This window comes from Anneissia japonica, unplaced genomic scaffold (genome assembly GCF_011630105.1).
Source record: "Anneissia japonica isolate Jap-2015-1 unplaced genomic scaffold, ASM1163010v1 scaffold287945_len1679841_cov205, whole genome shotgun sequence".
NCBI lineage: Eukaryota > Metazoa > Echinodermata > Crinoidea > Comatulida > Comatulidae > Anneissia > Anneissia japonica.
Window position 1 is genome coordinate 1,348,596 of NW_022753015.1, and position 26,453 is coordinate 1,375,048.

General features: G+C 32.6%; 1 protein-coding gene across 2 annotated transcripts in view; it reads left to right on the top strand.

Moving 5' to 3' along the window:
• LOC117122617 (colorectal mutant cancer protein-like) overlaps positions 1–26,453 on the top strand; it is a 114,659-nt gene that overhangs the window by 11,325 nt on the left and 76,881 nt on the right. For both annotated transcript variants that reach the window (XM_033268267.1, XM_033268268.1), the window contains exons 2-3: positions 14,722–15,017; positions 21,019–21,161. In XM_033268267.1, coding sequence (XP_033124158.1) covers positions 14,722–15,017; positions 21,019–21,161 — 439 coding nt within the window. The remainder of the gene's footprint in view (positions 1–14,721; positions 15,018–21,018; positions 21,162–26,453) is intronic.

The window sequence follows — 26,453 nt, forward strand, 5'->3', positions numbered from 1 at the left end:
AAAACGACGATCTATTTTTTTCTTCTCCGCGGTAAGAAAACCCGGAAGCCCAATGTACAGTAAAAGAGTTTGGGCGATGTATATCGTCATCACCTGAGCATGTGGTGGAGGAGAAATTTCTATTATCTTATTGGCTAACATGTGATTTGGAGGCGTGGCTTCTTTGATGGACTCACCCAGACGCGACTGCCGAACTTTGAACTTTTAACTTTGTTTACGACGCGAGTTCATGAAATGGAGTCTGAAAATTGGTAGACATTTTAACGAACTTTCAACAGAAAGGAACATCGAAATGAGTGCATACTATTGCAAATTAACTTCGTGTAGGTAAATAAGGTTCTTTACAGGCCTTGTTGCGCTATTTATATTGGTGGTTTTTGTATTAATTTTTGTACAGCATTGATTGAAGTAGCCGGCGAAAACATCGTAGTAGCCGATCGAATGCGCCGGCCGCCGGCTCTTAAATAAACCCCTGGGGGTGCTAATAGGGCAAAATGAGCTTAGTGCATCTTTACTGTAGGGTGCAAGTAATGTACAGTATGGAAAAAAATGTTGAATAAATGTGGTGACAGTATGTCTGATGATGCTTCATGTATTGTCATTCTCAATGTTTAAAAGATTAAAACATGATTTCCATGACATAGTTCAGAAGTTGAAATGCTTGACTGTGATAAACACTTGTTCATACTTTGAATTGAACTTTGAATGTTGTCTATTAACTAACACCAGGTGAATACAGGTACAGTAAGTACAAGTAATTGTAATTGATTGACAGGTACAATACCTGCCGACCATTGTGCTCTATAATCACGAAAACCCAGTTGTTTGTAATCTCGTGTCAGGATTTGAAGAAGTTTTGTATGGGGATACTAACTGTAGGAGGAAAAGGGATAAATCCTCTATAATACCATAATGAACTTACTTGCCAAAAGACTTAAGAGAGTAAAATAGAAATATATTGTGTACATTCGACTACAGTAGCTTCAACTTAAGAGCAAACTTAGTGATGTGTACCTGTCAGAACTGTAGTAAGGACATGGAATAATGATTACTGTGGTTTCATTATGATAATATTGTTTGTTCTTGTCACAGATAGCCACCTATGTAAACTAGGATTTCCTGTCTTTTGTTGGTGTGGTAAATAGAAATGATATAATATAATTTACTTTATGAGTACTGATTAAACATCCATTAAAAATCATATAAAAAGTCCACACAACCAAGCAACTGAAAAAGTCATACAATAAAATGGCCAACATTAAATGGTTATATAAAAGTATAATTACCATATACTGTAGAGTAAATATTCAGGATGACAATATATGCAGGCACAGATTATGTAAACCATTATTATTAAGCACTGTTTCTTTTGGTGTTACTGTTAGGAACCTTGGTAAGGTTTACACATTAGACCCTATAAAAAATATTATTAGTTTATCGCCCTATCTGGGCAGGAAAGGTGAGGAGGGAGGGAGGCTTTTTTTTAAAATTTTTTATTTTGCTAAAGCCAAATATAACCCTTGGTTGGTTTTCTGGTGCATTGATATTCAAAGCAAAACATGATTTAGATAATGCAAACAATATCTACTAACTATTTAATTAAATAAATGAAAAAATAAATAAATAAAATTAAAAAAAAAAAAATTTACAAAAAAAATTTTTTTCCCAGCAAAATTTTTTTTTTTTTTTTTTTCAAAAAAAAAATTTTTCAAAAGTTTTTTTTTTTTCAGTACCATAAAAGGCATGCACGCGTGGGTGATAAACTAATAATTTTTTTTATTGGACCTTATTTCATTGTTTCCTTTTTAGAAATTATTTGATGAAATGCTCCAATACTCAATATTCATCTTCATGGTTTCTAATTCATTTCCATCCTTAATTCCTTTGTTATTGAATAGAAATTTAAATATGCAAAAATAATTGACATCAAACATTTGGTATTTAATTATGCATATGCAGAGATCCCATGTTGGAAAACCAAAAAAAATAGGGAGATTTTTTCGTGAAGCAATTACCTCCGGTAGCGACGCTCTGCGACACCTTACGACACGCTGTGATGCCTTACTACGCGCTGCGCAACATGAAAATGTTACACAAAAAGAAGGAAACAAACTGTTTACATCAAATTGTATACTTTTATTTAATAATTTTACGTTTGTTTATACATTGCATTTGGCCTAAAATATAAATTTATAAATATTAATATTATTTATTTAGCATTGTGCTAGTAGAGTGCTCTTGGCAGCAGTCAACAAGGGTTTGCTTGGATCATGAATGGAATATTACAGGCTATGGCTGATTTACTATATCTCTTCAAAGAACATAGAATTCTAGCAAAGTAACTGCAACTTGCAAGATCCACACATGTTTGCTGAGAAGTTTAAAAAATGTATATTTTAATTTAGTAAATCATTCTACATGTTTTAAGTCAGCATTTGTATACAGTATGTCTAGCCTATAATAATTTTGTTCATTGCTCTATGACATCGTGAAAATTATATTTTAATGAAATTTTCAGGATATTTTTAAAAATCGGGAGAAATTTTAAAAAATCGGGAGAAATTTTAAAAAATCGGGAGGGCGGAAGACAGCCTAAAAAAATTGGAAGGGGAAAACTGCAATTTTCGGGAAACATGGGATCTCTGCATATGTCAGTCTTTGTGCATAGGTGTGTCAGGGTATTTACCATGTGTCAGTGTCTATTGTGTATGAATATAGTATTAGCAATTATTTGACTAGATACCTGTATTAGCAAGTATTTGACTATAGATACCTGTATTCAGTTGTCATTTATTATAGGTTATGGGGCCAAGTAAAATTCATGAATTTAGATAAAATTCATGGATAATTCAAAATTTACTTTTGCGTAAATTCAGGTGGTGAATTGGGCTATAAACTGAGTGGCAACACCTTACTCTTTTTGGAATACAGTAGTGTACTGCATCCCTTAACATACACTTGATAATACTGGGACCCAACAAGTGTTTCAAAATATAGTGCTACGTGGTGACATGCATTTTAGCTCTCCAGTTAAAAAAAAAATTCTAAAGAAATGAATACCGTTTATCAGCATATCTGTAGCTTTTTTTAATATAATTATATAAACTTTGTACAAACCTTAATATAATAAGTAAACGTAATAATATTATAAATAAAATATAACATAATTCTTAAATTTCCTCTAATTCATGCTACATGGTGAATAAAATATGAAGACAATCCAAAAAAAAAAAAAAACATGACTTTCATCAAATAATAAATATAAGTTTGTGTTGATAGCACACTTTACTGTTACTATAGGGCTGTTACATTTAAATTTTATGTTCATTGATTTTTAGGTGATATACAGCCTGATAACTAGAATTTGGAATTGAGCCTTTTGTGTTTGAGATAATACTGTAGTGTCTGATATCGTGCAGATAAAATATCAAATGATTTTAATTATATATTCGTTCTTTACAGAGGCGTAAAAATAATAGTAACAAATGTATCTTAGTGATGAATCTAGCTTTTGGAATCCAACATATTGTGTTCAAAACTGGTAAGACCCAGCTATCTCTAATCATCTACAGAAGCTTCAAATTAAATAGAGTAAGCGTTGGGTAAAATTTAGTAATTTACAGAGCCATTTGATGATACCCTGCAGTACATAATGACAATGGTATGAGAATTTTATTTTTGAGGATTTTCTGTGAAGGTTTTAGTAATACAATATACCTAATAATTGAACTATTTATATCTTACAAATACCATCAAATGATATTTATAAAATGTTGGTATGCCTAATATTTATGTTCAGTCATTTTTCTTAAAGAAAATGATACTTCATTTATTTTCTTGACAATACCAGAATATGTTATTTCAGTATTAGGCACGCAAGTCCACAATATCAGAGACCATTAGCTGATCGACCCGTTAATCAACTGCAGAAACTGTTAATTACATAAGACTACAAATAAGCAAAGGCCAGATATGCTTGACATGAATTTCTAAATTGAGAAATAATATGATGTAGTGTTTATTGTTGAAGGTGGTAGACTGGAAGAATCCCTCCTGGCTGTGTATTGTACTTGGTCCAGTTATTAAATAACTGGCAGTACTGACTGTTTATGTTATTAATATCATTCCATTGGTTTAATGCAAGCATTTGATTTTTTATCCTGACAGATCATAGGAGCTTATTTGATGAGCCGATTTCTATTATTAAAAGTTGAATGATTAGACCTATTTATTAAGTTTTATATTATAATTTAAGCATTTAATTTTCAGATGAAGATTGATTAAATCAATAAATGTATAAATAAATTGTTTTTCTATACAGTATAATTATTGAGCCAGAAGAAACGTCATTCTATAGGAAATCAGCATACTAATGATCTAAAGTGTTTCAGAAAATTCCCATCTAGTGTATGGAAAAGACCATACTAATTCCTTTTTAAATCAGTCTCTTTTTTTTTTTGGAAATTTTAATTTAACTGCGAAAGTGGTGGTTGCTTGTATTGTATAATATCAGCTTTGGAAGTCCGCGACTAGATTCATTACATAGTCCATGAAAATCCAATTTATGATCTCAAGCAGCTGAGTAAAAGTCACCTTTCAGTCTATGCATACAGACAAAATCTTGTGCGATGATTTTATCACAAGTGTGGATTGCTAGCACTGGACACCTTGTACTTTCGGTTTTTTTCTTTTGTGATTTTAAATTGGCAGCCATTTATTTATTTTCATTATTTACAGATAGCCACATGGGGCAAGTGTTGCTAAATAGTGAACCTCATCACTGTCTAAGTAGGAACCACTTTCATAAGGAAAGCAGATACACACGCTTCTCGACATAAGTAGTATCATTAATGATGCTTAAGAGGTGAAATATTCCCATTCCAAATTTTGCCCAAAAAAGGATAGAAAAATTACACTGGATGTCAAAGGATAACTTTACGATTGATGCAATGGAGCTTATTAATGGAGCTTACTGTAACTCGGTCATGTTACAGTTAAATATGAAATATTTAAGAAGCAGGTTTAAAAGTATTCATTAATTTGACAAGATGATTTAACACATAAGATGTGTTAATATCTGTATTAGTAATTAGATTTTATATTAAATTGTAAGTGCGTTATTTTAAATTGTAGGATTTTCAATTTATCTATTACAGGAATTCATTGGCATATGTACTGGTTTGAAAACGAGTGCATTTGGCTCATTTTGTAGACTATTAAAAGACATGTAGTTTATTAATCCCTCAACATATTAAATAGTGGAGGATTTTGTGATGTATCAATGAAGGGTGATTGCACAAATGTCCTCTGAGACCAATTTATAATTCATTCTTTATTCCTTAATTTAGTTGCAGTATAATATAATATTCAGAAGGATATATGACTCAACAATGTGAAAAATGAACATAATTCATTGTAATGCTGGAGATATTCAAACTCATTTTCATCTTCTCTTAAACTTGGGTAGAAAGAACACGGGGTTTTTAATTAATGTATTTTTAAATTGTATTTTAAACTAAACATCTAGAACTTAAATGGTTTGTGTTTTACGTTCATTCTTAGAGTACTATGTGTATTAAGCAGAAAATAGTAGGAATTTGAACAGAAGTACAGGTAGACAGATTAAAGGCCAAATGTTATCCTCCGTAGATTATATAATTTTGAAGAAAGGGAAAATTGAGATCATTTATCGTCATCTGAAAAAGGACAAGGTACAGTACATCAAAAAAGTATCTGGACTTACAGAATCCCACAAGCCTCTCTTCCCTGCCTCCCTTGCTCAATCCCTGCCTCAATCCAACCAAGGTTTTTTGGGTATTATCTACCGCTAGTGTTATGGTGTCTTGTTGTGTGATAGATTAAACATACTTAGTCGCATGACAATGAGCAAGCCATCACTTGACAGCTGATGGAAGCATTGTGATCATGCCGAAAGCTAAGAAAATCAACAATCGACTCTGGCAGATAGCATTTATTGAACTTTAAAATGAAGAAATTTCAGATAGAGACATTCTTAAAGCCAATTATATTTTTCTAAATTTTGTGTACAACCTGGTATACTAAGTCGACCTACAGTGATGTGATGCAGCATATTATGGTAGACGCTAATTTGGGACAAATTTTTGAAGTAATTAATTAAAGATTGAGCAAGGATTGTGGCTAATGTGAAATATTTGATTAATGTGTAATGTATGATTCTATCAACACATTAAAGCCATTCAAGTAGAATATATTGTAGCAGTACTGTACTGTACTGTACATTATGAAGTACAGTACAGTAATATACGCAAGGCGCTCTGGGATTCAGCTATCCAGAAGTAGTTTCCGAATAATGGTGAATTGTGCAATTCTTGTCCTGTTGGATAAGCATGGACTCTGTCGTCCGATGCCGTGACAAGGTCTTCAGACTAAAAAAAATAATTGTGCGATCCATTCAAAGTTACTGCAATTGCCAATCCCTAATTGTGATCTAAAAGTTGAATTTTTAGCCATCCTAAACCATTAAGTCCCTATATAAACCTTACCAAGGATTTTGTTCTGGGACCTTGACCAAGGCTCTGCCTGTCAGATTGCTGGACCCCCAGTCAGCAAATGTCTGGGGCCACCACTGATGCCAAATTGTGGATACAGTATGCAAGTAGAAATTAGTTTTTTTAATGAATATTTTTCAAAGGTAAGTGATAATATTGTAAAACTGTTTTCTTCGCTTATTTAGCAAATCATACAGTATATCATTAGAAACCATATTTAAATCTAATTTAATTTTGTATACTATTTGTATTTGGACAAATTAATAAATGAAATGGAAATTAGGGTTATTTTCAGTGTTGCTGTTATTTTTAATTATTCTTGTGGTCTGTATGTCTATTTTGCCATCCAATTTACTGTCCCCTTTGGCACTCCCAAGAGTATTGTTCTCCTGACTGTCTCCTGTCGGAACATTCAATCCCAATATGAACCTCAACACATTTTCCACATCATTAATGTTATCACAATTTTGTTTCTGCTTATTTTTCTTTCACTTGGTGGCAAAGTCAAATCTAGACACACACCCTTGGGCTTGTTTACATTTGTACTGATTTGATTGGAATAAAATGAAATGAACGAAATATAGTAGTACCTAGTATAATTAGGGTTTGATATAAGTTGTCTAGTTTTGACAAGTTATGCATTGAACCATAGACTGACCATATCAAGTTTTGCACCCTCAATGAATGAATGCCAAGAGGCATTGCCTTAAACAACCATTTATATGCCAACATTGTACCTAATATAGAAAATGATAATATTCTACTGTATAGTATGTCTGTAATATGCATACACTACACTGTATATTACCCTTTAATTTCTGTCAGGCAATTAAAGGATAGTAAAAATTATATAAACCATTATTTTTACCAGCCAATTTAAGGACTTTTGTAGTAAAATGTTTGTAAATTAGTGTTTTTTGGTGGAAGCAAATATTTTATTTGATTCTTTTATTAGCTATTCAATTTTGTTTTTGCTCAACCATTCATAGGCCAGATCTGCCCTTGTAACATGCTTATTAATATTCAAATTCATTGCATAATGCTGTGCAATGGTTGGAAATAATATCATGTTAGCTTGATTAAAATGGGTGTTGCAGGAGTTAGTCATCAAGGCACTATTATAAGCAAGGTTAGGATGAGCATGCCTGATTTACAGTATTATTGATTAATTCCATGATTTATAACAGTTACTAATATAGAACCTCAAATATAGGACATACATTAATGTGAATAAATGAATAATTTTTTTATAAAGTGTTTTACACAAGAAGTAGGACCATTTTATCATGGTTATTTATTATGCTAGAACAAAAAATATTGGAAATAAATATCTTTTTTTTTTTAAAGGTTTGTGTAATAAACAATATACAAATTTGAGTGAGTTGAATGGCATCGTCTTCACCACCATCTTCGTCATTGTCATCTTCATCATCGTCGCCATGGTTGATTATTTCATTTCATTCATTTCCATTTATTGTCATTTGCATCATAAAAATACACAGAAATTGATATTGCTCTGAGACACAATTACATAATACACAAAGCTAAACAACAAAAAATATGCCTACAGACTCGTATCCCTCTCATATGATACCGCTAACTAGTGTTAAGTGCCCGAATGGCTGCTGGATAGAGGCTGTTTCAAAAATTACAAACCAAATAAAACGGACAACCCTGGTTGTTTCATTGCTTAATTTTCCAAGTTTTTCAATTTATTGAAAGCTAAAGTATCTTAATAAAGAATGCAAATAATTTACTGTAAATAAAATTCATCTTATCTTCATATTTATATTTAAAAATGTAATAACATTTTTGGCGTTTATAAATCATCAATAATTGTAATGTTATGGACCAGTAGTAGCATAAAAATATTCATAAAAAAGTATGAATTATGAATGGAAATAGTTTATTAGTAACAGAATTGTAGAGTTTATTGAGTCATTTAATTTTATTTGCAATCAACTTAAATGAGGTATATCACATTATGTTCACAGTTTTATAGATATTCTTGCAAGGTAATTAATCAAAAATAATGTAATGCTCATGAGTCATATAATTCAGGGCCATAAATTTCTGCCAAGGTGAACTATGAAGCCCAAAGCAAAGTGGTTGCATTTCAATTACCGACCTTTAAAATATACTACCATTTAAAAAAATATAATTTCATAAGCCAAAGTCAGAAGAAACATTTTTTAATGGACAACTGAAGTAGTAAATATGCGCATGGACACTGTAGGATTTATGCGGTGCATTGGTTCGCTATTTCACCGTTTTCGTTCCTATGCATTATACGTTTATGTCTCCTTAATTTGCTTCACATGTTGTTCTTACGTGCTTGCGTGATGCTTTGCATGCGACAATACTCAATAAAAATTGTGTGGTTCATCTCCATGGTTACTGTGTACTGGCAGAGTAATATTCACCATTAATGATCATGTGGTAGCAAGCACTTGCCGGTCATTTTTGTTCTTTGAAGTTGAGCCGGGTTAACATTATATTTTAATTGGAAAGCATTATGTTATGGAATTCCAGACACGGTCAATGAGAAATGGAAAAATAGTGGGTAAATGAAAAAGCCTTTGGTCATAACAGCATAAAGTTTGATGCAACATGAGTATTTCTTGCAAATATATTTTATGTTCCTTTCTTAATGTTTTTATAAGTGCCACTGAAATGTGTAAAAGTAGATTAAACAAATGATAAATTTGATAACTGAAAGTGTTTGACATTATATATATTCTTATATATTCATGGCTATTTGATTTTATATAGTCAGTTTATTATTTCTGCCTAGCAATCTTGTTGCTAAGTAACCTACTTCAAACTATGCCCCTGGGCAGATTTTGTCACATTTACGCGTCACCAATTTGTGAATACTGTCTTGTTCCATAACTATTTCATATTGCATAGTCGATGCATACTTAAATCATTCAGAGAAACTGTCAGAAATCTACTGTAGCTGAACTAACACACGACAAATCAAGCTAAATGTCCATTTTGTTCAGTCTTTATGAGACCAACTGTTCCTAATATGAAGTAAATAATTGAATCTTTAGTGTGCACGTTTATCACTTCAGTGCTGCCTGAAGTCCATAGGCCAGTAAAGAGCTTCGCAATTGCAAACAGCCATGCATAAACGTTAAAAAGTACTGTATAAGCTTGTAGCATAGACAAGTAAACTGCTTTGAAAATGACGTTTATTTTTTAGTGCCTTGAAATTTGGATTATGATCTCCGCATTTGTACTTGGCAGATGGCGTGAACAAGCTACGCGGTCTTATCGGTTAATTAGTTTCTGTTGCTCAGCTACAGTAGCAACCCAAATCAACCGCACGTATCGAAGATTTGATTACTTAAGGCAAAATATATGAAACATACTTATATTTTTTTTCATGCAATAAGCAGATTTACATGGATCTGTTTGTATACTCTGGTGTGTACTGGAGCTCAGAGCAAGGTACAGCAGACTAATCGGCATTTAAGCAAATCAGTGCATTATATTTAATAGACAACATCCATTTTTTGCTGGTCCATAATATTTATGCAGTGGCAAACTGTGTTTAAAATGAAGTGATTTAGTATGTACTATGGTAGTTCAACTTCTACAGTGTATGAATCAAACCAATGTACGACGACATAAAACAACATTTTTTGTTGGTCTATGTAAATGAGCAGTGGCCATAAAAATGGGTTGGATGGCCAAAACAAATTTTTGATTTAACACTGAGGACTGCATATGTCAAACGTAGACATTTAATGTTGAATTTTTTATGTTTGCAGTGTGCTTATAAAAACCTTCATGCACTGCGCTCTTTTAAAACTGAAGATAAGAGCGAACCGCACAGACTGGTTTATAACTTAGTTTCGTGGACACCAACAATATGGCCTTTGGGCCGCACATCACCCACCTTTTATGTAGTTTCCTACCAAGGTGACTGGTTTCTGAATGCATCTCAACATGCATTTCCAAAGCTAAGTTAACTATTTTTGGATACAATAAATTGTAATTCCATTTACAAGACAACTCTATAAAATTAAGCATTAGCTAGCATGTAATGTGGAAGCAGTTCAGGCAATGGTTTTGATGCAGCCTTTACAGTAGGTCAGGGTTCAATCCCCATACTGTGCATATCTTTAAGGCATGGCACTTATCCACATTGTCAGTGTGCTAATATATTTCTTACAGCAAATGTGCTCTGCCAGCTACTCAATAAGTGTTCCATGGGCATTGTTCATAACTAGGGTAATAATATGGGTGACTCAAGGGTGGGGAGGGGGCGTAGACGGCCTGGAATTGAACAAATTTGGGTTAAAAGGAAAATTATAAATTTTCAGCCTGAGAGCACCGTTTCCGCATTTTAGAGAATAAAAAATGTTTTTTCTTTGTTTCTTTGATTTTTTTTCTGTTACACATTACAATTTAATGCATACTGGTAATTAAATTTGATTTATGCTTGCTCCAAACCACTAAATGTACTACTGTTTTGCTGGAGGCATTTGATCAAGGTAATTTTTCTGGTTGGAGGCACAAAAATATGGTGGGGGCCTGAGGTTGTCTGGACCTACGATATGTCAAATTGACTTTCTGGGCCCTCTATTTCGGGATCCTGATTTGCCACTCCATAATATGAGGCGCTCTGAGGATTATGTAGAGCGCTATTCCAACATAATATATTATTATTCTTTGAGTTTATTGTAATAACACTGTGTCATTATGCATTAATAGTATGGAGTCATAATTTATGTACAGTGTTTCAGATTACAATTGATGTGTATTGCTGAATAATAATTAAACTAATTAGCGAAAGCATTAGGTAAATTATTTATAATGATTCATTAATTGGTAATTATCAGGATAGGCAGTATAGTAGATGAAGGCTAGTTCAGACTTGCCCTACATTTGATTCTTGCATGTCAAAACTAATCAATCCCATTTTATTACATCTCGTTAACTTGATTAGTACCTTATACATCAATATTTGCAATAATAAACCCAACTAAAATGCCAACTGTTCTTAAGTATTTTATTTATCACCGATAAACGTCAGGTATGTCTTCATATGATTGAATGCCAAGCATGCAAACCACCTCACAAGTTATTTCAATCTCATTAGAAGACATACACTTTGTGCAGTTCAGTACTCGACAGGCCTCTGGGCTGAAATAATGTTTTCATATTTTTAAATGCAGCAAAGCTTGTTTCATTAGGGTCTAAATTTCGTTCAGATTGTTTATACTTGGTCTGTTTAAAATATGTTGTTTTTATGCGTGGGAGTTGACAAAAGGGACCAGAGAATGTGGCAACGATTGCTGTAGGGAATTCCTACTGATTTTGTAAGATTCACTTTACAATGCATATAGTATTAGTTTCATTCTACATTTACATAGGGACTTGGCAAAATTGTAGTGTATCGTTCCTCTATTAAGAAATAATTGATGCAGTCCCATAGTGCCCAACTCCACAGGCCTTGTCGTACCACCTGATTTCATGCATGACTGGATTTTATTGCTGGCTATTTTTACCTAGAAACCAGTTGGTATATTTTGACAAAGTAGAATGCCTTGGAGCATATTTCAAATGAGATTGAACACATACTTGTCATTTTAGACTTTAATATTTTGAATTTTAAAGAGACAATTCAATTTTGAATTGATATTTATGAACCGGTAGATGAGTCTAGGTAGAATGACTAAGTTATTAGATGATTCCACGTCACCGAGAGTTCATGTTTCGCTTAATGTGAGAGATTTACAAAAACTGAAAGTAGCACATCCTTGAGCGCTGTTGATAAACTAGCAAGTTTATCTGAAGTGATAAGAAACATGAGAATGCCGCACAGGAACTCTGGTTTCGGAAGTAGTGTAAATTCTATAAATAATACGCTTATAGGCGTTGTAATACAGTATGTCATGGATACATTAAATTTGCTTGTACAAGACAGTATTTGGCAAATATGTGTTTGAATATTTTGTAATATTTCAGCTGTGCAAATTGTGCAGTATTTCTGTACTAAATAGAGTGTAGAACTGGACTACTGTATGTAAAAGAACCAAAAGCCTTTAACTATTCTTTATTCTGTTTAATATGACAATAAAGTTTTATTTTTTTAAATATCTAACACTAACAGCAAGTGATTCTGTTACAGAATGGATTGCTGCTTTATGAAGTGTTTAAAACTCTTTATTAGGCTTGCAGGGGCGGATCCAGAGATGTCCAAAAGTGGGGGGGGGGGCCGAAATTTGGCTGATCGAGACTACAATGTCCTACGGGGAAATTGTTTCTAGACGCCCAAAAAATTTGGCTGATCGAGACTACAATGCCCTACGGGGAAATTGTTTCTAGACGCCCAAAAATAAAATTTGAAGCGTTCTGGGCTATCATTTTTTTCTTTTTTTTACCTCCCAAAAATCCGCCCCTGGCTTGGGTGGAGTCATAAAAAAAAAAGATGCTATGACAGGGTTCGAACCTGCTTTAGGACCCTGGGATTAGAAGGCAAGCATCTTCCATTGAGTTACTCAACTATACTCCATTATATTTTCATATCTCTCCTAATATTTTTGGATTACATGGGTGTTTTTGTATCCATCTGTTGCTATTACAGGCTCATAAAATTAATAGCTGTACATATTCAAGCATATTGATTAGGTAAATTAAAAATGTAGGATTTAATTATGAAAGTTCATTTTCATATGCAAATATATTGTAAATGTTACAAGATGTAGGTCACTTTTGTCATGGTTCATATAAAACCAGATTTAATTACAATTAAAGTGAGAAGCATGAATTATTTAAATGCATTCTGTTTCTCTAGAGAGAAAACACCTTGAAGAAACACACTGTATTGCTCATTACTCCTGCAAATTATCTGTCGCACATCCGTTACATTCAATAAAGAGCCTGCCTATGATTATTTCTCTAGCTCGGTATAGCCTAGCTTGGTATAGCCTAATTTCCTTAAAATTGCTACAGTGTTTTCAGTGCAATTGCTGTATTACGTAGCACTCCCTAACACAATTGGGAAGGCTCCCAATTCGGCCTTCCTGATTTGACCGACCAATTTAGCATCACCGAAAGCTGTCAGTGATAGGGTGTAGCGATTTTATGGAAACCCAGCTTATCAGGGGCTGCAGACCTGCAACTATTGCACTAGCTCAGCTCACTATCAGAGGGCCTGCAACCTTTGCACTTAATACTTACTGTCACCTATGCATCCATTGCTACTTGCTTATTATTATGAGGCAAGCCGTAGCTAGCTATTGGGACAGTTGGTATAGTCCCACACAGTGTTTCTATTGGGTCCACAAAGAATGGGTGTACATTTTGAAGATGGGTCCATATTTCTCATATTTTGTGTAAAATGGGTCAACTTTTAAGAAAATGGTTCCAGATTTCTCATATTTTGTGTAAAAGGGTCAATTTAAAAAAAATTTTGGCATAAAATTGGACAACTTTTAAGAAAATGGGTCCACATTATTTGAATTTACGCATTAAGTGGGTCCACCCTGATATTGTCCCACATACCTGTACTTGTAGTTTGAAAATCTTGGCTACGGCCTTTGACACCTCGGGCAAATCCTGGCGGTGCCACTCCTGAAGCATGCAACCATTATTGCTCAGTATTGGCAGGACTGTAACCATTGCACTTAACTAAATGTTGGTAGGGTTGCAGTTCTTGCACTTACTCAGTATCAGAAGGCCTGCAGTCTTTGCACTTGCTCAGTACCGTATTAGCAGCTCTGCAACCATTGCACATGCTCAGTATTAGCAGACATGCAGCCATTACATTTTCTCAGTGTTAGCAGGCCTGCAACCATTGCACATGCTCAGGATCAGCAACCCTGCATCCACTGTACTTACCCAGTATCAATAACCATTACTACCTGTGAATTACATTGATATTTTTTTGTTCATTAAGGTCATTATAACATTACATAATCATTGTAATCAATGTTGATAGTCTTTTTCACTGGCTTTTTCAAGGTTCTCTAATAATGTTTTTGAATGTTCATGAATCAGCGTTTTGAAATTATTAACAGTACGTAATTTTATTTTTTCCACAATGTTATCGTCACAATAAAATATAATATGGAAATAGCAGTGAATTAAATCAAAGCTAAGTGTGATGTAAATATTATAATTAAGAAAAATATGGTGGCAATTTATCAACTAAAAAAAAATTTTTTTTTTTTAGACAAGACTTACTGGTGATGTGTCGTCAACTGAATATGGAAGAATGTGCCAACGAAGTCATTCACCAGCTTGGCGGTGATAGCATGGGTCGTATAACCTTCCAAGATTTCGCTCGGTGTCGTCGGAAAGTCCGATATGAGATCAACGCAGCTGTGAAACAACACGAGGAGGAGCTGAATAATGAAAGTCTAGAAGCTAAGCTGTGTGGTGTTGATTCAGCTATTTCTGAAAGCTTACCTAGTCTACAACAAAACATGAACTCTTGGCCAAGAAGTATTGATACAAACACCAGCCTTGGTAGGTTTTAAAACATGCAAGATTATCTAATGCCATTAAGTGGACACATGTCACTGACTTGGAATTATTAATTTTTTTTCACATTCCAAGTCTGATAGGGCAGACAAAAGCATAAAACACTATCTCCATTTGGGTGTATTTGTCCAACATGAATAGGAATAAAAGACTAAAATAACAAAAAATTAAATTCAAAAAAGCACACAAGTAAGACAAGAGAGCAGAAAGATTCACAATCAATCAAAAAAAAAGAACAGGATTTGAATAGGGCAGAGAAACATGAAGGGAATAAATAAAGAAAAATCAGTATAAGAACAACAGAAAGTTTTACAATACAAAAAACACAGATTATGGAGAAAAACTTCAGGAATTCTTGAATCAATATTTTTAATAATGTGATATAATATGTTTCATTATTATGCTAATGTCAGTTTTCTGATGGAAGTGAAACCTCGAAAATGCTCGTTTTTATATATTTATACTTTATTTGAAAAAAGAAACACTTAAAGATCAGTGGCACTCACAACCATTGTGCTGTGTTTAAAAGGGTAAAAAGCTAGTAAAATCACATTTGGTATGGTAGTAGTAGATAATAGGACATTTTTGAATGGATAGTAAACAGACTTGATATTAAATACATTTAAATATAACTTTTCATTAGAAAAATATTATGTCTTAACCTTGGACTTGATCCTGTCCAATGATTTCTGGGTTAGAGTGTTCTAATACATTTGGAATGGTTATTCCATCAAATCAGCTTCAATCAATCATCTGTGTTCTACTTTTCTCCAAGAAATCATTTCAAATATGAAAGTACACATTCTTTCCATTTAAGAAATATATGCGAGAAGATTTGCACAGACATTTTGTGGTTAAAGTGCAAGGCTTTGTATCCTAGGGACATAGGTTCAAATCCTGCAGTGGAATTTTCTGGAGTGTCAATCAACCTTAAAAGCTGGCCAATCAGAAAGTGTTATTCAACAAATGAGGACAGTAATACACGCATGTTGCACGAACATTTAATTTATAATTGGCTGTCTCAATGAGAACTTAGCAACTTTATCTGAGGGGTGGAAAATTTATGTTACAAGTTACAGGGCTAGGTACCAGTAGGCCTGAGCCTTGTCATGGGAGCAAAAATTTGTCACAAATTGTGAATTGGATTTACTGTAATAATACTTTACAGAAGCCAAAATTATCTGTGCTCACTGTGAACTATTCATTTGAATAAAAACATGACTACAATGGCCAAATGAGTGTTATTATTCTCTTCATAAATATCGCGAATCCATGCGAATATCATCCCCAATGAACTAAAATATGAGATTTACTGTACAGTGTGCCTGAACAGGTATGCACAGCACAAATGTAATATATTTCGGCTGAAAATGATTGATATTTCTTGCTGTAAATATAGTCTTATGTCAGTTTATTGGTTTAAATGTTTTCTTTCTTAGTTGATGTAATATATTATTTTATTTGTGAGAAATATTGAATACAATTTTAAGTGGTTTTGTAGTTAAAGACAATCAATTGTAATGACATCATCACTGCAAATTGGGTTCGTAAAATTGAGAGTTCGTAAATAAATGGGAGGTTCGTAATTTGGAGATGTTACTGTACTCTACCATTAATGATTTTATAGCCAGATGAATTCGAAAGGACATCAATATTTCCATGGAAGGTCAAAGGATGACCATGTCTAGTTGTAGATTTTATTACCCTATTTCTGGCCGTTACACTGGACATTCAGTATTGTGTCTAAAATTGAATATAATTTTACTGGTGTCTTTTATTTCATTGACATTTTATTGTATTTTTGCCTGTGTAAAGTTGAATAAATAAATAAATAATAATAAATAATAAATAAACAAATAGGAATATTGATCACTATTTTGCTATTAGTGTTTAAAAAAAAATGTAGGTTTGTGCAATATTTGATAATATATTTGTATTCCATTGCAATAATCTAGTATGAAACAAAAAAATCAAGTTAGAGATATACAAATATTGTCATCCAAAATTCTATTTATAGCTTTTTACGTAAAATTTCTACATATATTTATTTGACCTCTTTTATTGATGTTTTTATTATGTTAATGTACCATTTTGAAAAGCAATAAACTGCCTGCAGAATTAATAAATAAATGTGAGCTAATTCACAAACGTTCAAGTAAAAATCACATCTTTAAAAATATATAAGAGGAAATATTGAACATATAATTTTCAACATTATACTTTGAAAGCATAGCTCATGATTTAAAACAGGTAGCTCAGAACACTCCGTAGTTAATTCCAAATGTACTTAATCATGTTAGCTTACGGTATTCTACTGCTAGCTTTTTAAAATATCTTGCTTTGGACAGTTTCTGATTGAATTTATAATTGCGTCTACTTTCTACTGGCTTTGCTGCATGTACATTACTCTATCTAGTTACATTAACTACCTTTTGTAAAACATGGATTATGCTATAAATAGGTTCTTTGCTGGAGGTACTGTATGTAGACTTCATAATAAATCTTGGGTTTCTGTTTTTGTCAGGATATTGAATCTGAACTACTTGTTCCAGGCCTCCGAGGAGGTAACACCCTGCTGGACCCCTCAGGATTTAGCACCTTACAAGGGCCTCTATAGAAATAATATTATAGTTAATAAATTTTTCTGTAATGCTTAAATACACAATTTAATGAGATGCCCAAGGTGCTCGACATAAAAGCAAAACAGTAGAGGGTATAAAATATGTACTTGAAAATGTACTGCGAACTGTGCATTGCCTTGGGGGCTTACTACTGTACTATACAGTGCCTCAGAGGGGGTAGGTACCTTGTAATGCCTGGCTGAATGTCATTTTGATTGACATAATCGTGCTAGGTCATCAACACATTGTATGTAGACAGTGAGGTAGTCCCTAAGGCCCGTCAGTTTATGATCAATATCATGCTAAATGCTTTCAGCCAAAAGGTAGAAGGGCTAATAATCTGACTTACAGATGTGATTTACTGTACTTTACTGTACCTAAATTTTCAAAAAGTATTCATTTTTTGTTTTTAAGGCATATTCAGTACTTTTGTACTTTTTCAAAATGATTTAATACATAAAAACAATAATGTCATACCATTGTGATGGTATGACATTATTGTTTTTATATCATACTATCTGTGATGAAAGAAAAATTGGTATTTAATAAGTTTTAAGTAAATAAGTAAATGGTGTTTAATTCTTAAAAAATTAGAGATATTCAATGATTTTATTATATTTTCGGGGTATCAGTAGACATCGTACAGTACTGTAGCTCAAGTTATCTACTAAATATAACTATTTTTTTTTACAATTAAAAATTAACTAAAGCTATAGAAATTTAGAAAGAAAACACATAAGATTTGACATAATGTGCTCCACTATAGTGGAGTTGAATAATGTAGTGGTTAAGATGCTTGCCTTCTAATCCCAGGGTCCTGGGTTCAATTCCTGTCACAACAGGAATATTTCTCACAACTGAAAACAACTCCACTCTCTAGGCCTTAATAAGAGACTTGGTTTATAAAGCATTGTTCACCCTGTAAAGTGATGAGTATATTGCTTTTGGAGGTGAAGGAAATAAAAAAAAAAAATTAGAATTGGAATTAATTACAGAATAGCAATTAAATTAGTAAATGATAGAAATAATGCTATCAATGTTCCAGAGTTGGCTCTAAGCTTGAGCAGCCAACATTTTGACTTCTCTTGCATTTATAATCTTCTTACCAAAATATCATATGACATTTATGAGGACTTTTTATGTCCATAAAATATTTCTATTAAAGATTTACAACCTGTAATAAAATCGGTGAAAAAAAAAACACCCATTGAACTTTAATTTAAAATGTATTGCTTGTTATACAGTAGTCAGAGCAAAAACCTTATTTTTCACCTATTTGGAAATTATACCTTAAAAATACTATTTACTGCCAGCTACTTTAAGAGTGTATGCAATGGAATATAATATAATAAATTAAAATAACAATTCATTATTGATATTTAGTCTTTGCGAATACTCACAAAGAAGTTGATGTTATTTGCTTTGTAATTACAAGTGATTACAGTGACATTGAAGGAATATTTAAGAAAATATCTCTTACTATATTAGTTTAGTTTAGTGTAGATTTATTCAGTTCATTTAGATTTAAAATACAAGATATAAAAAAATGACAAAAGTATCTAACAACAAAACAAATGACAATGTTCCAGGTCCTCAACCAATACCTTGAATAAGTTGGTTTTACAAGAAACTATAGCACAACATTGAATAAAACTAATTTTAGCGATCTTCTACGTCGTTGACCATTTAACTGTCTTTTTATGAATGGTCAGTATGCTTCTGTATACTAACCAATGGGCAAGTGTGTTTGCAAACAAAATAACTTATACTTTTTAAGTGACCATGTTGATAAAATGGTTGGAACTTTGAACTGGACTTGGCTCTAAATAATAATTAAAGAATACTCATTGCAGATGCCATTTTGTCCTTCATTGTTGGAGTGGTGGTGCCAGTGGTAGTGCGGGGGGATTTGTCAGAGAGAGCTCTCCCTCTGACCTACCATTGGGAGAAGAACAATTTGTCAGGGAGAACAAATATTCCAAGTATTTTTTACAGAATGCGACACTCTGAAATCGGTTAAATAAGGTTTTCAAATTCCTATTAAAATTTGTTGAGTTTCTGGGGGCTTACACCCCATTTAATGGGGGTTCAGTCCACTTTATGCAATTGTTGGGGAAATCAGCCATCCCATCGGGGACATTATTTCCCTGTTAATGAATTTGGGCCCCTGTTAGGAAAATCCACTGCAGCTTTGGTTGATTTAGATTAAGAAGGTTATAAGATTTATTTTTATTTTATTTTTTTATATCTATTTAGTGCTGTTCCAGGTAGAATTTTCTTTGTTGAATAACGTTCAATAAGAATAATTAATAAATAAATGGATGTTAACATAGTAAACTAATAATAAAAATATTATCGATATTGTAAAAATCAATGTTTCCCTTAGTTCTTTTTGCTCATCATTACTGTAAATGAAATAATTTATTGATTTTTAATTATTTATTTCAATATACAGCAAGTTATATATCTTTTTGGAAGTATTACTCAGTTTAGTCTTTTTCAAATGAATTTAAGTGGAGTACAGTGTTAATTAATATTTAAAATCATGAATAGTAAACAAATATAATTCCTTGCAGATTTATTATATTAGGTATCACATAATGTGCTATTTGTTAAAATATTAGTCTGTGTAAAGTGTATAATCTTATTCATTGTTAATCTTTATTGTGGATGATGCTATTCATAATGAGTAAATCATATTATATTACTTGGCAAACGTCAACCAAATTTAACCCTTAACCTCAGAATGAAAATTTAAAATGAAGTCATCATTTTTCATGAATCATTGGTTGAGTGGAATATACCCTTTAAGGGAATAATGAATACGGTAGATCCTACCTTTAAAGGGTCATTTTTATAATTAATAACAAGTGATTAAAATATTTACCTTAATAAGGTTGATTGGTAAACTATGAGTTAAATTTTTCAGTGGATTAGAACAATATTGCTACAAATTAATGTAAAGCATAACATAGTTGATATTGGACAAAACTTAAAATTAAAAAAATATCTATATATTATAGCTTGTATTTAGCAATGATATTATTGCTGATATAAAAGATGCTGAGGTGTGGGGTTGCCTTTCCTTGTATATTATATCTGAGAACACAAATTGAAATAATAATAATAATAATAATGATAGTTCGATCTTGTTTGAGCACATTTTGCATCTAGCTCTTTGTTGAGAAAATTCTAAACATAATATTTTCTTGAAAATGAGAATTAAGCATTGCCTGAAAGAAAAGTCTGTTTTACTTAAGATTTCATACCAGGTGTATGGCCAATTCAAATCCCTTGGAAAACAGTTTAAAAATTAGTTAAATAATCTAATTACAGAAATTATTCATGAACTTTTATTTTCACAGGTACTGGCTACTCTTCTACAGCAAGGGAGTCTTGGGATCATGACTCTGGAGCACGGGATCTGAGCCCGGAACCAGGAGCATACATGCAGAAGATGGTTGATGGAACTCGGAAGTGTTCCAAGTACTTAGACATGGCAAATAGAGTAAGTTTTACTTTTAACAGATAAATTAACAAACTTGTTAAAAAATCAATTTCTTTTGTATGATTTTCATTTTTTATTAAATCATTTTCACATAAATATAAAATGAAAATATATTTAGTATCAAGAAGCCACCAGATTCAAATTCAGGCTACCTTTCAACAACTGACCATTTTCTGCAGCTACTGCAATGTCCATTGCACTTTTTCAAGCTAGGTCGCATGTTTTTCAGTATTGTGTGATATTGTAATTTGTAAATCATAAAATTGTATTTATTTGGTTAGAGGGAGATACTAATACTTTATTACACTATTATATATTGAAAACATATTGTCAATACATTGCGGTGATTTATAAACCGAGAAGCAGTTGAAATTATGTGTGTTATGGAAGGTGCTAATGCTATAGAAATACAACTAATGAACTCTGAATGGTGTTTGTTCAAATATTGCTGGTACATTGCTTTGATTTATAAGTTGAGAAATAGTTCCTTGAAGTGATGTGTTTTATGGAAGATGCTATAGACATACAACAACCTTAACGTAATTCAGATTGAAAAGTGATTTACCTGAAAAACATTTTGTGATGAAATCTGAATGATATTTGATCAGAGTTTGCTGGAACATTCAACTCATTCCCAGAATTCATTAATTCTTCTCTTCGTAATGCCTCCCATGAGATGCAGATCTCAAGTATTAATACTCACAACGACAATGTGCTATAATCATTCATCTAGTGATGACATAATATAATAAGGCAAGTTGAAGATGGCATAATATAGCAACTTGAAGCTGCCTTACCACGTACAACTAGTTTACAGCAGGTAGGCTGCTTGAAAAAAGTTCATCCTGAGACATCACCATCATCATCCTCCATTAAATCATAAACTTCAACATCATCATCATTGTCATCCTCATTAACATCATTATCATCATCATCATCATCATCATCATCATTATCATCATCATCAACCATCGCCAGTCACCATCATCACAATAACATCATCATCTTCATCGTCATTTTCATCATCATTATTAGTCGTCATCATCGTGACCAGTCACCATCAACACAATCGCCATCATCATTCATCATCATCATTCATCATTCATCATTATCATCATCATCATTATCATCATCATCATCATCATCATCTTCATCATCATTTGCCAACATCATCTTTGTCAAGATCAATCATAATCATTATCATCTACTATATCATCACAGGTCACCATCAACTTAATATTATAATTACAGTATCATCATCTTTATCATTAGTCATTAATTATCATAGTCATAATGGTAGTTGCTCAATATCATAATAAAACGGATTGTAATTTCTGCATTTCAAATTGCATTACTTGTAAATCTGATGAAGATGGCATCTTAGTGTCATTGAACCACTGACCGACATTTTCTGCACAAAAGTGTCTTCTAGAGGGTAATTCCATCAGTAGGGCCCGTTCGTTCCCAAGTTGAACTTATCTTACATGTGTGTTTCTATTCCTGTGGGAGTTCATTTGATCCAACACTTGATTATGGTTATTGATTATAGCCATTAACTTTTAGGAAAATATATTTATTACTGTAATTCCCAGATGCAACTGCTGAATTTAGCAATTTTCTTTGAGATTAAAATGACATAATGCTAATGTTACATGATCTCCAAATAAATATACCGTAAGTGATTTAACTTGATTTATGAAATGTATGTTTTTGATTAATCTTCATTAATTTTAATATAAATACTGTAATATTGAGAGGCAAATACATTCATTCATTCTGATTTCTATAGTGAGCCCTCTGTAGTCTGATCTGAGGTTATAACTTCAGTAGTATAGTGCCCTCTATAGGTTGATTCACCTGATTATTGCTCCTGTCTTTTAGAGACCTTTGAAAGTCAATAAATTTATACAAAAGTAAATGATTTTTTTCCCATAATACAATTATGCAATGATTGAATAATTTACAAAATGTCCTTTGCTGAAATTTAATCTTTAATATGGCTAGAACATAACTTTCGGTCTAAGTACATTACCTATATAAAAAATTATCTTGATTGAGAAAACAATAAGATTAAAATACGTCATCTAACATTACAAGAGTAAATTGCATGATGGTATTGTGTTAAGATTATAAAATTGAGCCACGTTGAAAATAATACATGTGGTCACACTCATGAGATCCATTACTGAAATCAGTCAAGCGAAACGAGACAGAATTGCTAGTTGACCACTGACCTACATTTTCTAGCCAACTGCTACTGGACAGAATGCAATGTAAATATTATTGTAAGTAATCCTGTTATGGATTTTAGTATTAATTTTCAATGTTGATTAATTTTGTCATCTAAAAGGACTATAAGATAAGCAATAATTGAATTAAATTAAAACTACCATTGTCCTGTTATATAATACTGTTAGCATTATGGCTGGTCGGTAATGTGTCAGTATCGAAAAATGTTGTTATAGATGAATCTACACACAATTCATTGGTCGTAATAAAGTTTTAGTTGAAAATGCTTACACAGCTGGTCATATGTTTTGGTCAGTTGAAGTATTAATACAGCATTGGTTTAATATTTGCTGTGGGTATTTTTCAGGTATGTTTAGGATAGTCACCAAAATTGACCATAATTTAGTGGGTAGGAATTGTAGTAGTTTTGATCTTAAAAAAACCCAATATATGTCATGTGTTCCCCATATCAAATTGAACTTCCTCACTTTGATTGCACTATGAAAAATGCTTAGTGACCATTGATTTTAAGAGTCTTCTTACAATGAAGCTGTCCAAATAGGTGTACATACAGAGATGTTAGATTTATTTCTGTTTATTTCTGCCTTTCCCAATCTATTTGGCTTAAAAATTGTATTTTGTTGTTAAACTTTCCTTTTTAATTCCTATGCATACAATGCAATAGGGACTCTTGCAATCACATTTTGCGTGTGGGTGTGCGTGTGTGTGTGGACATTTAGGGTGAAATTGCGCATGTGTCAGAAAAAAGTTTTCCGACATTTTGTTTTTACCTCGCGACGTGAAGTTCCTCAGTGGTTGAGTTTTAGCTCGCGTTATTTTTGTCACCGCCGATTGGCAACATGAATTCTTCAGTGTGGTTCAGTTTGAGCTTACTATTTCGCCATAGGCAAAATCCACTCAGTTTCTTTCTGAAACCTGACATAACACAAAGCCTAGGCTTGTTTTTATCCAGCGACGCGATTCTTGCAATCACATTTTGCGTGTGTGTATGTGTGTGTGTGGACATTTAGAGTGAAATTGCGCATGCGTCAGAAAAAGTTTTTACCTCGTGACGTGAAGTTCTTCAGTGATGTTCAGTCACCTTCCTCCGAGTTTTTGCTTTTGATTAGCGCCCCAAGTTGCTTGATAAGATTAAAAATAAGCGACTTTGATATCTCTAGAGGGCGCCACACATCATAAGGTCAATCAGGACAACTTTTCACCCGCAAGATGAGACAACAGGCTAGGCTGCTGCATGCTGCTGGAGGCGTGTATAATAGCACCTCTTGCCAGGGGCGGCGGGGAAATAGCAAAGCATTTATTTAGGCCTATACCTGATGTGTAAGAATACCTGTAGTATTCGTTTTCCCAATATTCAAATGCAAAGAATTAACTTTTCAAGGTAAACCACCACAACACAAAATCCACCCAACATCATATTGCCTGAAAATAAAACATGCATCATGCATTGGAACGTTGACGCCCGCAGGGCTCTGGTCTTTACTCTCCTTTATTATTGTTGATTTACCTCATTATTTTATTTGAAGTTATTTTACAGTACTGAACATTTTGTGCATTATATTCAAGATCATGTTATTTATTTACTTATTTAAACTTCCAAAACCACGGCTCACTAAAAACATTCCAAATGTATTGAACCAAATATAATTAGGAGTAAAATATTGGAAATATGATAATAATGAGAATTTCTAACAATTTATGATGAGAAATTAATACAATATTGATGATATCTAATTATAGATATGAAGTAATGATCTGATATTTTCAACAAGCATCTCATAGTTCAGCATCTGCTGTGGTAATTAGCAAGGGCACAGGTCTCTACGGTTTGTTAATCAACTAACTAGTTTCTGAAGGTTTGGCTGTGGTTCCCTATGGAAGGGATCTAAATGCAAGAAATTGATTTCCCTCTTTTAATTAGTCATTGAAAGCACACTACTTATACCACAATTCACCTTCTCTCAATGAACGACACATGATTTGATAAATGGAAACGAATTTGGTAGTTAATAGTATTCTGCGTTTATTGAGTCACAACATTTGATTTATAGCTAACTGAGGTTATAACCAAAATTTTCACAACCTCGTTTTTTTGATGAATACCGTACAAATGGTGAGTTGCATGACTTCTAGCTTTTGGTCATTATAATTACATGATTTAGAATAATAAATGTAGCAGGTGCTTTTCTGTGAAGGTTATATTAATATTCCACCAAATCAAAGAGATGACTTGTTCTAGATGGCATACAGTTGGTACATCCAGTTTCATAGTTTTTAATTTTCAAAAATCCATAATTCATAATTCTTCAATTTTCCATCAGTGTCTTTAAATGTTTATTTGCACAATGTGTCTAAACATTTTTTCCATAGCCTGTTTTTAATGAATATTGATTGGAAACGGTCTTTGTCATCTGTTACATGAAAGGAAGATTTTAGATTTGATATAAATTTTTTGTCCAAGAGAAAACCTTTGTCTGCAATATAATCCATTTTACAATAGCATAAATGAATTTGTAATAACATTTATATATTGTACAATCTTTGTGTCATGGCCAGGTACAAATGGTATTATACATGGTTTATTGTTAATGGTAAACATATTTGTTTATTTTGTTCTCATATTTACACTTTTTAAGATGCTAAAGCAATGATTTTTTAACCACATTGAAAATGTTTGAAAACAAAAAATAACTTGATGCAATTAAATACATTATATTACATGGAAACATTAATAAAATAAAAGCAATGCAAATTTTATTAGAAGGAATTTTGAGGAAATGGTACCTTTAAAGCCTGTTTTTACTGGAAAGAGAAAATCTATTAAAAATCGCTTTTTCAAAAAATTGCTTTTTTTCGCGAAGTAGAAATAGGACCAGTTCGAAAAAAGTGAAAAACCAGTTAAAAACACGCAATGGATATTGGCTGTGCAATTTTTCGTAGCAACACAAAAAGCGATTATCAGGTGAAATGTGACCTCCGGGTTGAACCACGATCGTATCACACGCAAACTTTTAAAATGATTAGTCCTCTTCATGTCCTAGG